General features: G+C 41.3%; 1 protein-coding gene across 3 annotated transcripts in view; it reads left to right on the top strand.

Annotated features, from left to right (window-relative positions):
- The window catches only part of LOC124722923 (transmembrane protein 43 homolog), a 257784-nt gene that overhangs the window by 145310 nt on the left and 100384 nt on the right, over positions 1-12090 (top strand). For all 3 annotated transcript variants that reach the window (XM_047248082.1, XM_047248081.1, XM_047248083.1), the window contains one exon: positions 11240-11356. In XM_047248082.1, the coding sequence (XP_047104038.1) occupies positions 11240-11356 (117 nt within the window). The remainder of the gene's footprint in view (positions 1-11239; positions 11357-12090) is intronic.

The raw sequence follows: 12090 nt of genomic DNA, 5'->3' as shown, positions 1-12090 counted from the left end.
ACAGGTATATGTGGGGTGCAGAGGTGCTGATTTTGTATGGTGCAGGATAAAAAAATGGTTCAAATGGCTCTGAGCACTATGGGACTTAACTTCTGTGGTCATCAGTCCACTAGAACTTAGAACTACTTAAACCTAACTAACCTAAGGACATCACACACATCCATGCCCAAGGCAGGATTCGAACCTGCGACCGTAGTGGTGGCGCGGCTCCAGACTGTAGCGCCTAGAACCGCAAGGAAACCCTGGCCGGCGGTGCAGGATACAAATTGTGTTTACTATATCGATATGGTATGTGGTGGTATAACTCGGCTGGAGATAGGTTTCACACTAAAAAATTCAGGCTTTCCTCGACAGTAGCAGAGTAATGTACTTCGGGAAGTGTTTTTGGGAGTAGTTTGCGTATTTCATGATCTGTGAACCTCTTTTGCAGCGTGTAACTGTCAGTGTAATATGGTTGCTGTATTTTTTTTTGGTCTGTGCAAAATAGATTTGCCACTGAAAGTGTCGTAATTGGTCCATCTACAGAAAATGCTCCCATACCAACAGCAGCAGCAGCAGTTTGGCGGGTAAATTCAGTAAGCACCAATCAGAATGCTTCTTTCACAAGAAGTTCCATCACTTCAGAGAGCCACAAGAGACCCGTTGTGTAGGGAACATGTGCCTCTGCAGACTGATTCGAGCAAGATGGGGGCAAGGAATCTACGGAAAGTTCTGTGACATATGAGAGTGACGTGATATCTCCTTTGTTTGAGTGTTCAGAGACAAGTCCTATCAAACTTTGTCAGGCAGGATGATGTCCCCCACCGCCATTGTGGCTATAGAACATCTCCAGATCAGCAGCTGTAGCACACTGAAAATTCACCGAAAATTACGGCTGTTTTTTTCTCTGTAGAACAGTGTTTCGAATTCTGTTTTTGTATTTGTTCTGATTAGAAACCAGTGTGTGATTCGAGGAGTAAAGAAAATAACGTCCCTGACTCCAGCAGTAGCAAATGTAAACTAAGCCCACTCACCGTTTCAGAAAAGCGATGAACACCACTGCATCTGTAGGACTCAGAAATTTTTCTCTCTCTCTGGCAGGAAGCGTCCTGTTTAGAGTTACAGAGATATTTATTTCGACTTCCAAATATCGACGTTCTGGCGTGTGACATCAGATACTGCAGCTGACATCGGTTTCGGGATATGTTTCCCAAAAAAACGTGCGAAGTGTCTCAGGGCTGGTTTCGCAAGTGCGACGCGACCTTTTTAGAGTCTGTGCTGAAGTGTTTCGGTGGTGGTATTCCTCAGAATAAAAAATGTAACTGTTTAAACATTTTCGCGTCGTGTGCAAAGCTCTCTCTCTCTGTCTCTCTCTCTCTCTCTCTCTCTCTCTCTATCTATCTATCTTTGTTCAGTGGTACATTTAATTCCTGTGACATCTTCAAGTTATGTATGTGACAATATTCCGCAGCTCGTGTTCAATATCAAAGGGTATCCGTGCGCTGGGGATGGGAAGGAGAAAGGACACGCGTATTTCCAACACGCCAGGAAGCACGCGACCACTCCTGTGGCTACCGCGTGGCGTGCCTTGAGTCCTGCATGTATCCTCTGGGCGTAGCGAGCATGCGCACTGGAGTGAACGTCTTGCTTCTTGTGCTTTGGAAGACTCACTGGACATTTATTGTATGACTTACAGCTACAGCACACACATTTATCAGCATGAGTTGCAAAGTGTAACTTAACCCCATCCTGCTGCATCGTCGTTATTTGATGAAGCATATTCATCTTCATCAAATATCATTGTTGTTGACACAGTCCTCAGCTGTATGGTCACAGTTAATATACCTGTTAAACTTCTTCTACACTACAGATATCTCATCCACTGAAAACAGTGAACAATTTTGTCTGTCCTACCAGTCCAGCACCTAGACCCAGGCTGAGTCCTTTTCCCACCATTTTTCCCCAGACTGACATCTTGGATTACGTCATGGGAGGGGAGAGGGGGAGAGCCAACAGCATCCTGTGGTGGTGGTGTTCTGAACTAGGTAAGCTGGACTCTGGACAACAACCTATGACAACTCAATTTTTTTAAAATAAACAATGCATACAAAAGAATGACATATGTATGTCTTATGTGGCAGCCCAGCACAGACTTAGTCCTCTTCCCACCAGTTTACAGATTGGGCAGTGGTGGGGAGGAGTGAGGACTGGGGGAGGGGAGAGGGGTTTGGATAGTGGTGGTAGCCAAATTGAACTATATTCCCGCCAAAATTTGAACTTCCCACCATGATGTCACTGTGACATTGCCACATCTATGGCCGCCATCTTGGATCCACTGTCTTGAATAAAACTGGCAACAGTGCAGCGTAGGGTGGTATGAACTTTGGCCCACTACTGCCTGCAACCGACCTGTCTGCATGCTCGATACACTGGACCTACACCTGGAGTTGTGGTCTGGTGTGCGATTTCGTATGACAGCAAGAGTACTTTTGTAGTTAACACACGTATTCTGACTGCCAATTTGTACGTCTGTCTGGTGATTTGACCTGTTGTGCCGCCATTTATGAACAGCATTACACGGGGTGTTTACCAACAGGATAATGCTCGCCTACATACCGCTGTTGTAACCCAAGACGCTCTACAGAGTGTCGACATGTTGCCTTGGCCTGCCTGATCACCAAATGTGTCTGGTCGAGCACATATGGAACATCATCGGACGACAGCTCCAGCGTCATCCGCAAAGAGTATTAACTGTCCCTAAATTGACCGACCAAGTGCACGAGGCACCGAACTCCATCCTACAAACTGCCATCCGGCAATTTTGGATGCTTGCATTCAACATTCTGGCGATTACACTGGTTGTTAATGTACGAGAATTTCACATTTACAATGGATTATGCCGCTCTTACATTAACCTGTGGTCTTGCAATGTCAATCATATACGTGTGTTACCTAGACAAATTTATCCCGGAAATTAAATTACTCTACATTAATTATTTTTTCGTGTTACGATTTTTTCCGTCCGTGTATGTGGTCCGAGATGCCGCCCTACAATGTGGGTTTTTGCTCTTGAGCAAAAATGTCCGATGACGACTAAGTTAGACGCTACGTGTCACAAGAAGGAGGCTCAGTTTGAGGCGTTCCCCACACTGGCGCGATTTCTTCGCGGCTGTGGCTTGCCGCAGAGGCACCAGAGGACGATGGCGTGAATTTGTTAGGTGCCCCACACTGTAGCCAAGTTTGCCGCCGCGGCACCAGTGTTTGAAGGCGAAATCTTTCCTGCAGTCAGTCGTAATCAACGTCTTCTGACAACGACTCGACTCTTCTATTACGCTGGTCAACAGAATTTTTGTCACAAAGAATGTGAATTCTTTTTGTTTTTTTAGTGAAAATGTGTGTCCCGTATTCTAAAATGAAATCACTTTCTGTTTATCGAACCAGTTTTGTTGTGACACATTAAAAAACTTTTAATCACTGTTCTTTCGTCATCCTAATGGAGTTTAATTTAAATACTCTTGCAGAAATTATCTGTTGGAAAAAAATCGCAGTATGCACTGAGAACTCTCATATATGACCCATAGTTGTTTAATTTAAATACTCTTGCAGAAATTATCTGTTGGAAAAAAATCGCAGTATGCACTGAGAACTCTCATATATGACCCATAGTTGTTAAAACCATTTCCAGACTTTGACTGATGTTTAGTGACAGTCCCGATTAGTCATGCTGAGATACCTTGAACCTGCGTAAACAAAACTTCTTTTTCTTTATATCTGTGAAGAGTTAACTTTTACACGAAACCCTAATCCTATCGTTAATAAGTGTTACCAACTTCATTTTGGGTTTAAGGTTAACGACCAGGAGCAGAAATGTGCTCCCAGTGTATCCAGTTTCACATTTGTTATCACATTGTCAGGCTGGTTACGTCAAGTCTTTCGATTTTTAACGCTTCCGTGATTCGGAAAGAACCAATGGATCATAAAACTGAGTGTTATTTTTGTTTCATAAATATAAATGGAATCATGTCAAAGCAAAACAAAAACTGTGCAATATCCCATTTCCCCATTCTCTGCGAGACATGTTCGACACAGTGAATAATTACCGTGTGACTGCTAAGAATGTGACAGTGAGTGAAGATGAATACAGAGACAGACAAGCCATATTGCCTGCAGCTACACCTACATGACTACTCTGCTATTCACAATTAACTGCCTGGCAGAGGGCTCAGCGAACCATCTTCATACTATTTCTCTGTCGTTCCACTCTCAAACAGAGCGCGGAAAAAAAAACAAATATTTAAAAATTTTCGTAAGGCTCTGATTTCTCTTATTTTAGTCTGATTATTTTAGTATGTAGGTGGGCGTCAACAAAATATTTCCGCATTCGAAGTAGAAAGGTGGTCATTGAAACGTCCTTGAAAGACATCGCCCCAACGAAAAAGTCTTTGTTTTAGTGATTCCCGTCCTAATCCGCTTATTATATCCTTGTCGCTCTGTCCCCTGTTTCGTGATGATACAAAACGCACTGCCCTTCTTCGAACTTTTCAAAGCCCTCCGTCAATCGTAACTGATGCGGATCGCATACCGCACAGCAGTACTCCAGAAGAGGACGGACAAACGTAGTTGAGGCAATTTCTTTTGTACACCTGTTTCATCTCCAGTCCTTGCAGTAAAACGCTTTCCCTACAATATTATCTTTGTGATCGTTGCAATTTCAGTTATTTTTAATTGTAATCCCTAAGTATTTAGTTGGATTGACAGCCTTCAGATTTGTGTGATTTATCGTGTAACCGAAATTTAGCGGATTCCTTTTAGTACTCGTGTGGATGACCTCACATATTTCATTATTAGGCGTCAATTGGCACTTTTCACTCCATACAAGTACCTCTTCTAAATCATTTTGCAACTGGTTTTGATCTTCTTATGACTTTACAAGACGGTAAATGACAGCATCACCTGCAAACAATCTAAGAGGCCATCTTAGATTGCGTCCAATTCTGTTTATATAGATTAGGAACAGCGGACGGCCTAGAACACTTCCTTGGGGAACGCTAGATATCACTTCTGTTTTATTCGATGACTTTCCGTCAGTTACTACGAACTGTGATCTTTCTGGCAAGAAGCCGTGAATCCAGTCGCACAACTAAGACGGCACTCCATAGGCACGCAATTTTGTTAGAAGTCGCTTGTGAGGAATAGTGTCAAATGCCTTCCGGAAACGGAGAAATATGCTATCAATTTAAAATCCACTGTCGATAGCACTCATTATTTCGTGTGAATAAAGACCTTGTTGCGTTTCACAAGAACGGTGTTTTATGGATCGTGCTGACTGCCAATAGATCGTTTTGTTCGAGGTAATTCATGTCGTTGGAGGACAGTACAGGTATATGTTCCAAAAGCCTACTGCAATTCGACGTCACTGAAATGGGTCTGTAGTTCAGCGGATTACTCCTATTTCGTTTCTTGAGTCTATGTGTGACCTATGTTACTTTCCAGTCCTTAGGTACGGATCTGCAAATGAAGTATGGGAAGCCATTGAGAGGATTTCCAGTTCATGATTTCCAATAGCAACGATATAATAACCGTGGCGTCTCCAAACGAACACCAGACGACATCATGCAGATAATGACTGAATTGTATAAGAAAATTACGAGTGACTACAGCCAAGATCCAGTTTTCCATCACAGTCAGGTGACGTAGGTGACGGGAGTTAATTATTTTCGCTCCACAAAGATGAGAACGCAACCGTCCCTTCTCCCTGTGCGAACTGTAATTTGCATTTTACGCGGATCGTGAACCCCCTTCCCCACCATTTCCCCACAGCTCCTCACCATCTGATAGCGTACAGTATGCTAAATCATAAATAAGGATCCAGATAAGAGTTTATAAACTGATTTGAGAAGAGTTATTATCGGAAATGCTTCTAGATGGAACTGTATATTCTTTTAGAGATCAAGAAAAGCTATCCTTCTGTAAACTGAGGTGACAGCTAAAAGTCTCCCAATAATTCACTGTACATTTTGGTTAACTCAGTGCCTATGACGTGTCAAAATCAAGTGCAAATCTCTATGGGGAGGGCATCTAAAGCAACCGATTTTTATATGGTAGGATAGGTGGCGAAAATTTTTTCACTGGTTGGCTACAAGGTCGGCGTCTTCATTCGGAGTGACTGTGGTAGAATAATGGATAAAAGGGGCCGTCCTACCGTCGAATCAGTTGCCGACTCAGTGTAAAAATCCGTATATTATTGCATCCTGTAGTTTTTTATGTTGCTTGATGATCGTATTTGTGCCGTCATTCGTTTTTAAAAAAGTGGAATAATTTTTATTTGCCCCTCTTAGCATCCCTGATTACTTGGTGTACTGACATATTTTCCTGCTTACTTTCACTAGGAGAAGGGGCTAGAGACTGTCGCACTAAGATCGCGAGTTTTGCTTCAGTGCGTTTTATCCTAGATTTATTATCGCATGTAGTGGCTAGTGGCTGCATGGTCGGCGGAGGCATAAAAAGTTATACTCTAAGGTATGTTTCTCTAACACTTTTCATATGGGCGAGTTGAATTGTGTATTTTGTATCTGCAGCTCTGCAAACTGTAGCCTCCCCCCCCCCCCCCCCCCCCCCCAATTATCTGAATTGGGAGCGAAGATATCGTTTCCTTGTACCTTTGACCTCCTGCTACAGTTCTTCTTCCTCCAAAACTGACACGTTGAACTGCCACACGTCTCTTCCCGTCAATATTTTTTGTTTAGCATGCTGCGCGGTTATGTGAAATTCGCAGCGATCCGAGAAGTTAAGGGACCAAGTTTCACAGTCAGTTACCAGTTATTCGTGAAGCCTTTCCTTGCATACACCCTGTCTAGCCAGATTGACGAATTACTGGATACATTTGTGTATCATCTAGCGTGCGGACGAAAGTAGCATCAAGTATCCATTAAATCTGCTTCATTAGTTAACAAAAATAGCTCCTCGTAAAATCTGAAATTTGAAACCTGATCGTCTTGACTTAATACTCAATTAAAATTAGCACCTAAAATTATGTTCAAACGAGCATCCGGCATTAACTTGACAATTTCATCACGGATCAGGTTGCTTGTCTCACGTTTCCCGCTGGATCCAGTGCAAGCACATACATTTACCAGAAGCAGATCATATACATGGTGTTACAAAAAGGTACGGCCAACCTTTCAGGAAACATTCCTCACACACAAAGAAAGAAAATATGTTATGTGGACATGTGTCCGGAAACGCTTACTTTCCATGTTGGAGCTCATTTTATTACTTCTCTTCAAATCACATTAATCATGGAATGGAAACACACAGCAACAGAACGTACCAGCGTGACTTAAAACACTTTGTTACAGGAAATGTTCAAAATGTCCTCCGTTAGCGAGGATACATGCATCCACACTCCGTCGCATGGGATCCCTGATGCGCTGATGCAGCCCTGGAGAATGGCGTATTGTATCACAGCCGTCCACAATACAAGTACGAAGAGTCTCTACATTTGGTACCGGGGTTGCGTAGACAAGAGCTTTCAAATGCCCCCATAAATGAAAGTCAAGAGGGTTGAGGTGAGGAGAGCGTGGAGGCCATGGAATTGGTCCGCCTCTACCAATCCATCGGTCACCGAATCTGTTGTTGAGAAGCGTACGAACACTTGGACTGAAATGTGCAGGAGCTCCATCGTGCATGAACCACATGTTGTGTCGTACTTGTTAAGGCACATGTTCTAGTAGCACAGGTAGACTATCCCGTATGAAATCATGATAACGTGCTCCATTTAGCGTAGGTGGAAGAAACTAAAATGAGCTCTAACATGGAAATTAAGCGTTTCCGGACACATGTCCACATAACATCTTTTCTTTATTTGTGTGTGAGGAATGTTTCCTGAAAGTTTGGCCGTACCTTTTTGTAACACCCTGTATATTTGCAGTTGTTGCTCTTCCAGATTCAAGTATAGTTTGTGCCATACATAGGTTTTCCTTATTTTAACAATATTGCCGTTCCGCTCTTGTTTCCATTGTTCAACATTTTCTCATACTCGAACGTGTCCGCTATTTTCGTCGTAATAACATTTTGGATCAGCGCTATGTCAATGTCGGCGGCATGAAAATAGTGTCTTAAACATTGTAACTTCACGTCTTGTTTCTATTAAACGTAGCAATTTTGTACATCGTCATCATTCAACAATATTACTAATCACGCTCAGTGTCTTCCGACCACGCAATCTCCATCCGGGTTTCTCGTTATTTTCAGTATCTGGTGTGCTGAAACAGTGAAGGCTGTCTCCATTTCTTTAGGTTCTTATCATCTCAGTGCTGTCGTATCAGCGGCTGCCACCTGGATTTCTTCATGGTTCGTGTGACTGTCCGCATTCTTGTTGGGGCTAACCTAACTGGTTGGCAACCCAGTCATAGCCGGGATTCTCGGCACCTCGTCAACCGGCAGCTGCTCCACTTGCACCTGTCATCAGTCAGTGCGGACGTACCAGGAGAGTCACGCGACTTTTACACGATCGACTTTCTTGTCTCTATTGACAGAGTGAGTCTTCTACAGAAGCCCTTGTGTTTTATTCCTGTAGTTAGTACCGCCTGTTTCGAGTGGTCGATTTCATTTACACGATGGAAACAAAATTGTGTGTGTTGCGGGAACTGTCTGCTGTGCAGTTTGGCGTCTGAGCAGTGAAAGTGAGGTTATGAGAGACAATAATTTTTACGAAAAAATCGAAATATAGTAACAAAATTTAGAAACAAGCAATGATAATAGAGTTTATTAATGACCTAAGCAGAATTTATAGCGGAAGTTCTTGTCAAAGGTAGTGTGGTAAGTTCCTCCTGAGAACTGAAAGAATAGGAAAAGTGTCATGCAAACATCAGAATATATACTTTTATTTGCTCGAAAAAATATATACTTGCAAACACATCAGATAATATATAGAACCCAGGAAATAGCGTCTTTTTGATTTATTCTTTGCTTCTTGTTTTTTTGCTAAGTGCCAAATAACATCGAAAATTATTTTTCTCGTCAAACAGTTCTGACTTTTTCATTGTTAAAATAATTTTCGTTAAAACACTTTGATCTATTTACGTTTTTATTTATATACAGTGTAGGCTTTTTCTCTGCAAAACGTACATACCTTTTTGCTTTCAGATATTTCGTCTCTCTTGTAGGAGAACACGAGTAGTAAACAATACCAGGACCTTGTGTAGCTCTTCAATGTGTTACGAAAACAAAGCGAACAACACAGAAACTACTTTGCAGAAGCTACGATGTGGCATAAAGTTAAAACAAACAAAACTCACACTGCCAATCAGACTCCAGCAATTTTGTTATGAAACATTGCAACACCCTCTACACATCCGGGGTCATTCACCGTGTGATTTTCACATATTTGGCGACTGAAGAAAGCCACGCATGGACGTTGGTTTCAGTTGGATGAGGAAGTGAAAGAGTTAGTGCTGTAGTGGATCCGTCGGTGGCCAATTGCATGCTATGACACAGGAATTAACTGTCTCGTCTCCCACTGGGATAAATGTCTTAACACATGTGGTGATTACTAGTGAATGGAACCATTCCATGGTCCCGTTGGGTCGGGTGTTTGATTTTCATATAATTGCCTCTTGTATTTGCTGGTCCTTTATGACAACGCAGTGTTGCAACTGCACAAATCTGAAGGTTGCTTTGAACACCACAGTGCTTTGTGAGGCGTGGTTCTGTTGGCGGTGGTACGCTCTTGCCTCTGACATTTGAACTGATATACCCAACCAGTTATACAGGGACCTAAAGTTTAATGTTTGCTTCAAACCATGGTGCAGTTCGCCATTTTTCACATTAGAAATATTCTCAGAGGGAAAATTCTTTCTACAGCTACCGCATGAAAGTTTGTGGTCAGGAAGAGAAGGAAATGTCAGAAAATTGTGTAGGTGTTAACTGGCAATGTGGAATGAATAGTAGCCGGCCAGTGTGGCCGAGCGGTTCTAGGCGCTTCAGTCTGGAACCGCGCGACCGCTACGGTCGCAGGTTCGAATCCTGCCTCGGGCATGGATGTGTGTGATGTCCTTAGGTTAGTTAGGTTTAAGTAGTTCTAAGTTCTAGGGGACTGATGACCTCAGAAGTTAAGTCCCATAGTGCTCAGAGCCATTTGAACCATTTGAATGAATAGTACCTTTTGTATTGACACAAAGCAAACTGGAGTTGCCAGTATGTGCACGGAATAATAACTACCTAGACAACATGTAAACGTTATTGTGTTGCTGTATGGTGTTCACAAGTAATTGTCATGTATCCGTATAGTGTATGGTGAAGGGAGGGATATTGTGCAGATGGAGAGTTTTCAAGAAATTTGTGGGAAATAAAGGATTTATAAGCACTTGATAAATGATAGACAATGCAGAAATGGAGAGCTGTGTCTTTATTTCACAAACAACTAGTTGGTTGGTTGATTTGGAAGAGGGGACGAAACAACGAGGTCATTGGTCTCATCACAAAGAACTTCACTTGTGTGTTGCTACAGAGGTGCCATTATCTGTCAAGACAGTTGTTAACTTGCGAGGACAACGAACTAAAAAAAAAAAAACAACTGTAAAGGACCAGATCACAAAAAATATGAAAAGAGAAGAACTGGAAACCTCATAATTCACTACCACGATGTGTAGAGGGAATATTTGAACAATGGAATTCATTAGCTCATAATTTGAGAAGTGTCAGCTCTAAAGGCATATTTCATGTTGTTCAAGGCAGAAGGATGTAGAAATATCATCTTTACTCATATCTTTATAACATATATATTAACATTTGATTGAAGAAGTCAGGCGTTTTATGTTGATGTTACTACGGCAAATACAAAAATAAATAGTAAATAAACTAGCAAAAACTTCTGTAAAGAGTTAGAAATATCTAACTTTTATCTGATTACAAGTATAGAATGGAACTATAAAAACTTTTGACTATGGATTTATGCCTAATTTGAAGAAATATGTAAAATTCGATTTATAGGAAAATTACGTACATTATGTCACGCCAAATTTAACAGCTTGTGTTGTGTTTGGCACAGGCTCTGAAGATGGTCAAAAATTCAGTCACTACTGTTTGACTTTAATTATTGTGATTCCAGATGATGAATGAGTCTTGGAGAAAGTGTGGAGCATCTGCAATTCATTTGTAGTGTTTCTGTGATTTTTGTTAGCTTTTTTTCAATTCAGTACTTGCCTGAGAGCCCATACCTCACCTCGAATGTTTAACGGGTTTCATGTTTGTGTTTTAGTGATGCTCCAGCTGCAGATAACACTGCTGCTCCGCAATTTAATTATGTAAATGATTGGAGAGATAAGCTCATAGATAGCACCAAGTTCCGTGTGAAATCAGGACACCAGAATCCTAAGTAAGTTTACTATCTTATTGCTTTCATTCCGCTAATGCATTTTATTAACCTAACTTTTGAGTATAGTCCCCAAGAATTGCTAGTAGATATTTAATGAAGCAGGGGAATGATAACGTTTATTGCTCATGCTGCTACATTTTTCGGAGCTGTGCACTGACTGTATATTATTCAGTTATAATTACCCTCCTGAGGTACAGATCAGTTAATTCCTCAAACCATCTTCTGTTGAATGCCTACACTGGTCAACAGTATCTTATTTAAATCCATCATTCTTAGTTTTATTGGCAGAATTTCATGTATTCTTCTCCTTTAGTACGTTAGCTATTTCTTCACTTACCAAAAGTTTGAAATCATTCATTTAGTGCAAGTTTAGTTTAGGAGCAGAATGCATAAAAGACAGATACTAGGATTTAGGAAGTTTGCATGCCTTGTAAATCTGGCAATATTTTTATTCTTTACACTAATTGTAGAGTTGTATATGAAATATTTTGTAACTAATTTTAAACTAATGAGTTTCCTATCAGGCCATGCTGAAGTACTGAGCAGCATTTCAGTGGAAAACAAGTTCCATTGCTTGACCTTCAACAGTTATGAAGCCGTGAACTTTAAGCAAATGAGAAGAAAAATGGCTCAAGCACATGCCATAGAGAAAGCAAAAATTAAAAATTGAAGAGTAACTAAAAGTAAAAGTGAACTGAAATTTTATCACAATGTTTAAGATAGCTAAAGTTACA

This window comes from Schistocerca piceifrons, chromosome X, assembly GCF_021461385.2.
Source record: "Schistocerca piceifrons isolate TAMUIC-IGC-003096 chromosome X, iqSchPice1.1, whole genome shotgun sequence".
In the NCBI taxonomy this organism is placed as follows: domain Eukaryota; kingdom Metazoa; phylum Arthropoda; class Insecta; order Orthoptera; family Acrididae; genus Schistocerca; species Schistocerca piceifrons.
This window is presented reverse-complemented; position numbering and strand designations above follow the sequence as displayed.